The 5,535-nt window shown below is 45.3% G+C and overlaps 2 protein-coding genes across 2 annotated transcripts in view; one reads left to right on the forward strand and one right to left on the reverse strand. All coding sequences in view use genetic code 11, as the record gives it.

Annotated features, from left to right (window-relative positions):
* EGR_06380 (hypothetical protein) overlaps positions 1-1,740 on the forward strand; it is a gene marked incomplete at both ends in the record, with an annotated part of 3,405 nt that extends 1,665 nt beyond the window's left edge. The window contains one exon of the mRNA XM_024495629.1: positions 1,591-1,740. Within this exon, the coding sequence (XP_024349905.1) occupies positions 1,591-1,740 (150 nt within the window). The remainder of the gene's footprint in view (positions 1-1,590) is intronic.
* A 531-nt stretch (positions 1,741-2,271) lies between these two features.
* On the reverse strand, positions 2,272-5,030 carry EGR_06381 (hypothetical protein; the record flags this gene model as incomplete). The annotated part of the gene is made up of 4 exons (XM_024495630.1): positions 2,272-2,532; positions 3,614-4,070; positions 4,684-4,805; positions 4,989-5,030. 4 exons carry the CDS (start codon positions 5,028-5,030, stop codon positions 2,272-2,274), a joined length of 882 nt encoding a protein of 293 aa, XP_024349906.1.
* Positions 5,031-5,535: the final 505 nt, after the last annotated feature.

A 5,535-nucleotide genomic window follows, 5' to 3' on the forward strand; every position in this document is an offset into this window, starting at 1 on the left:
GAGGAGGAGGAGGAGGAGGAGGAGGAGGAGGAGGAGGAGGAGGAGGAGGAGGAGGAGGAGGAGGAGTATCTGCGATTTATCACCGAATTGGCTAGCCTAGCCAATGATGAAATGGAGGGAGAGGAAAGAGGAGGGAAGGTGGAAGAGGAAGTTTAACAACCCATGATGCAGTTCGCATTCCTGATTGACTTAGAGGTAGACAAATGGTTTTCATTCGACTCAGCTGCTTGGATATTCAAATGTCCGCAACCTAGTACAAGATAAATCAAGGGGCTGTGACCCATTCCTCTCCCTCACAAAGTAGTCATTGGGGCTTCTTCACTTAGGTTCCAAAAGCAAATTCATAATCTGTTGCAAAAAATAGAAAGTTGTCTTATTTAAATCTCAAAATATGCTGAGAATTGCGCTGCGAACCCGACATATATGTCCAATTTGGAGGAAGTTTGTACCAAATCCAGGAAAAAGGAAAGCAAATTTGCAAACGCAGCTGGTGGGCGTGGAACGCATGAAAACTTTGCCCCAAGAGTCACGAGGACAATCAGTCTTCCTCAGCCGTGTGGAGCGTCTTACACTTGGGTTTAATTAATCCTCTCCTTTCTTTTCCACATGAGGAGGAGGTGACAAAAGTTTGTGCCGAGAGGAGAAAAAAAGCCAAAAGTTCAAACCTAACGTAGTTAATAAAAGATACCGCTCGATTAAAAAAAGTTATTCACGTTCTGCAAAAGCTGTTCCCTCCTCCCCAGCTGGCCGAGGCGCGACACCGCAGCATTACTGCACACAGTGATAAGGCGCGAGTGTTTCCTACTGCGACTGGTAATGTGGGTGGTGAAAATGTCTCGTGCTACCCAGTCCATTTCACATGGCGCTAGTCACGAGGGCTGGCAGCAGCCGTAACTTGTGGGTGTGAACCGCTATGTACTAGTGCGTAGCGGTCATCGAATTTTCTTTTCAACTACAGAGGCTTACAACAACCCCAACCCGCGAATGCAAACTGATACAGCCAACTTTTTCACGTCACGCTCTGGTGACGGAGGACTCACTCCCTCAGTGGAATGAAACTAAAATTGAACTAGGGTGCACATTTTAAAGGAAGTAGTCGTATGCTTGTTAGTAACAACTCCGACCATGATCGTTCCACCTCAAGTTCACGGAAATAATCGCGCCAACATTCATCCAAAACGTGACACGACCCATAACCCACCAGCAAAGTGTGCAGAATAGCAATCGCAGTCACCTTTTACGAACTCTTGCGATCTCCGATCTTTTTTTCTGTCTGGGCATCCCAGATACTAGCTTTGGGGGACGGAATGTGACGCAGGAGAAAACCATTTTATGCACTTTCCATCTTCTTCACTTATCTCGAAAGTCTGGTCTAAATTAAACGCGCTGTCAAACAATCATAAAAATCAAAAAATCATAACACAAACCCGTTTCCATCACACCCAAAATCAACTACAGCCTCATTTCATTAGTTGCGGGGGGAAATCATTCACCTGGTCCAGATAAAATCTCAGTAGTTTTTACACACAGATTCACATACTCGTTATAAAAGAGTGGGAATTAAAGATTTGTTTTGTTTATTTAAAGCAGATATCCCAACTCAACTTAGATAGAGTTGGTGAGAGAAAAGTAGGCGCGGACGTGTATTTTGGTCCCTCGTTACCATCAAAAACTTCAAACATAAATAAGGCACTTTATATTCAACCATTTTTATACAAGAAACCGAATGATAAATCTTAATATGAAAAGCCCACGTTTGTTTAAACTTACAGGTTTGTAAGCGGAGATAAGACAACCTATTTAGTGAATTTCAAAAACGTTGCCGTAGTACAGAAAAAAAAACCGTTTAACTTTTGGCTATTTTGAAGCAAAGCAGCCGTACATTTGCAGGTGTCATTGCTTTATTTTCTGCACGGATGTGCTCGACCGCTGAAAATAAAATCAAGAAATAATTCAACGGCAAAGGCAGATCCACTCCCAACAAAATCAGTAGTTCGGAGAGCCTTCTGGCCAAAATGCATCCAGAAGGGACACGAAGGGTTCCATTATCGTTTTAAGCAAATTTCCCACAAATATTGAATCTTACGTATCCAAAGATACGCATATTTACTGAAAAAATTAGGGCGAACTTATTGGCATAATAGACGGATCATGGAAGGACTACGGTGTTGTTAGCACGAACCGAAGACTACGCCGCTGAGCTGAGGTAAGACCCGCGGAATATTAAGCGCCTATGTAGTTCAACACGCAGCTAAACAAAAGGCCAAATCACTACTGTTGAGCGTTGTCCTCGACCCTCCCCTTCCTCAACCCCGCGCCGGCCATCACAACGTGTTCAGTCACCTGCGAACCAGCAACGCCAGCCACTGAGGAGGCATTTGCTCCAGCATCGGCAAATCCGAGGTTCACCTTGTGGCCAAAGTTATGGATACCTCCACTCTGCTGGACTGTTAACTCCAGATGAAGTGATTCCCCGTATCCACTTCCACGTCGAGGTGTTTTTTTAGACACGCCGCTGTAGTATAGGTTTGCCTGATAGTAACGCAATTGGAAAGTGCTTCCTCTCAGATTTACCCATTCAATCCAGTTATTTATAGGTCAACAAAATTTATAAATCACAAGGCATTCCAACTTCCTCCCACGCACAGATTTAGCTGACCCCCAATGATAGCTAAGGCAGTAACGAACCATGGAAACAAAAGTCCACTCGTCAGTGATTATACACCCATTCAAGTGATCATTTCAAGAGGGTGGATTTGCTTCCCCCGTTCGAAAGCAAAGAAGGGGAAACTGCTTATGCGTTTTTCAACTAGCAGAGTAGCCTGTTCGATTCATGCACACACCTTGCAACTTCATTGTTCCACGAGAGGAGTGGCTGACTGAGTACAACAAAAACTCCTCCCTCCTCGTCCCCGAACTCAAAAAGGCCTCAACCTTGAATGCATCTGACGGCAAGCAGATTAAATCTTATTTTGGGAAAAAAGACGCGAAATTTCAAACTCGACCGTAGCATTCTGTCGTAGAAGGGCACCTGTCATAACACATCAGACAGTCAGAGGTACGGTAGCCGATATTATCGTATTGAGTATTCAAACAAGTTAGAAATGTCCCCGCAGCCATCGTACCAAGAAATGGGGAAGGGGAACCGGTGGGACATCACGTCTAATCAAGGGAGAAGTTGTTATATTTGACAACACAAACCCGAAATTCACCCCATTCTGTTTGAACTCACCAATAATCAGTCTCTTTTTCATCCATCCATCCACCCGTTCATGCAGTCCAAGCCCTTCCGTCCACCGATCCAGGGGGCATTTGTTTGTCCTGGCTACACCTACCATCCATATCTGACTTACGTATTTATTCATCCATCCTGAATACATCCGCCACTCAAATCTGGACCCAGCTACCCTGGCCCCTTACCACATCGAATCCAGTCATTCCGGAAACACTTGTCCTTTTTCGAGAAAAGACATCCTATTTCTATTTTTCAAAGAAATGGGTTCCAGCGCATGTAAAAAAGCAAGTTACGAGGAAACAAAGCAGTAAAATAGATATCTCAACCTCCATAGCACGAAAGACATCAACACCTCTGTTGCCGAAGAAACTGCCTCACCAATCGGTAGGTAAGACTCGTATGGATCGTCTCCACAACAACTGCCTTCGGTGGTCGAGGGATCTCGAAGGTTCCAATATCATCAGCATCATCACGGCCACCGCATTCCAGTCCAGACCGTTGTTGGATATGCACCCTTCGACCGCGGAGTCTTCGAAGGAGGGCGCGCATGCCACGCGTAAGGTTGCGGAGAGTGCAGAGCTCAAGTAAGGTGCGCAGGTTCAGTAGGAGCAGTATGACACTCCCAGCGATAAGGAAGAAGCCGAAGTACTCGCGAATAAGAGTGACTGAGCGAGAGCTTGGAGCGCCCGCCAAGTAGCGATCGATTGACTCAAAGTCGGGCCCCTCTGGAGGCCGCTGATGACAGTGGAAGATGGAGGAGTCGTCGGCTTCGACACCTCTCGCCTCTTTGGCGGGAAGAGGTGGGTCCAACAAGAGGGGCTGCGGTCCATACACCCTGCCAACAGATGCATCAGCTTTTATCTCTCATCCACAACATTTCACCATCTCCAAAGCATTCGTCAACAATGAAGAGAAGAGATGGACACATCCATGCTGTGCTATTTCATTTTGCTTCCAAAGTGAAGTTGAGCAGAAAAATTTGACCAAGAGAAAAAAAATCGGAAATGGCGGCACAATTTAGAATCTAAGCCACTGAAGCGAAATGGAATTTGTGAAAGTCGGGAAAAATAAATCAGCTTTTAAATTGGAATCAAAACTTCACCCGTATACAAAAGCCACATGGAAGAAGGGGAGTGGAGAGAGGGGGGAGGGGGGCGTAAAACAGCCACAAGGGTAAGAGGGGAGGGACAGCAGTGAACGCAATTTTTGTCTCGTTGAAAAGGTCAAAAAACGACCATACCAGAATATTTCTGTGTGCGGACCATGCAATGGGTTCGAACATTGTTTGGTCGTGGCGCTTTCCTTTTCTTAAGGTAGAGACAGGACTTCAAAACTCACTCAAATGCACTATCACTTACTTTAGAGTCAAGGTCAACCCATTACTATAAGAAGTCTTGTCTAAGTAGGCCAAGCGACTTGGATGTGAACTTTAACTCAGTCTCCAGCACGTTGCATCCTTGTACTTACACAGCCACGTCGGACGACAGAGACATCGGCCCTGAAGCCCTTCCTGCTTATCGAGTCGGTGGCCTCGGTTTGGTGGAGGCAACTCGGGCACAGAAACATGCAGCTAAAGGCAAATTGCATCCTATTTCATGGTATTACCAACTCTTCAGTCTCCGCAGTCGTCGATCACCATCTCGTCGTGTTCGAGTCAAGTTCAAGGCAGAACAGCTAACCAGCCATCCTTTCTCCACCCTATAGTGACTTTAGAGAGGCCTTGGACGATATACAAGCATATTCCCAAGCTCACATCTTCCATCCGCGGATGAACGCTCACGCTTCCAGTTATCATGATGACAAATTGCTTGGACAAGGCCATACGAACACCACAACAAGTGATACAATAAAACAGCCCTAAAGAAACATCGGAACTTCGGTAAAATTGGTTTGGCGCCAGTAAGGGGAATATTGACTGAGGTGAGGAACAATAAATTTGACACCTCAATCGGGATTGAGGGTAAATTGTCCCGGGAGTCAAGTGGCTAAGGCGAGCTTGTAGATTAGCATGAAGCAGCTCCAGAAATCTGGCAATGAAAAGCGTTTGCCTTGACGAAGCCAAAATTTTCACACGGAAGAGCAAGCATCCAGGTAACAGTTTACACAATAAAATTTTCCTTAACTGACATGTTTTCACACCTCAAATAATATAAAAAACAAGGAAATTTGACGAGGCAAGTAAGGTAGAGGTAGGGAGGAACAATTTCTTGGATAAGGTATGGGAAAGGTACAAAAATTGAGGCTCCCGACGATCAGAAGGATTTAGTAACCGTAAAACACCGAAATACTGATTAAACCTG

This window comes from Echinococcus granulosus, assembly GCF_000524195.1.
Source record: "Echinococcus granulosus chromosome Unknown EG_S00056, whole genome shotgun sequence".
Classification (NCBI taxonomy): domain Eukaryota; kingdom Metazoa; phylum Platyhelminthes; class Cestoda; order Cyclophyllidea; family Taeniidae; genus Echinococcus; species Echinococcus granulosus.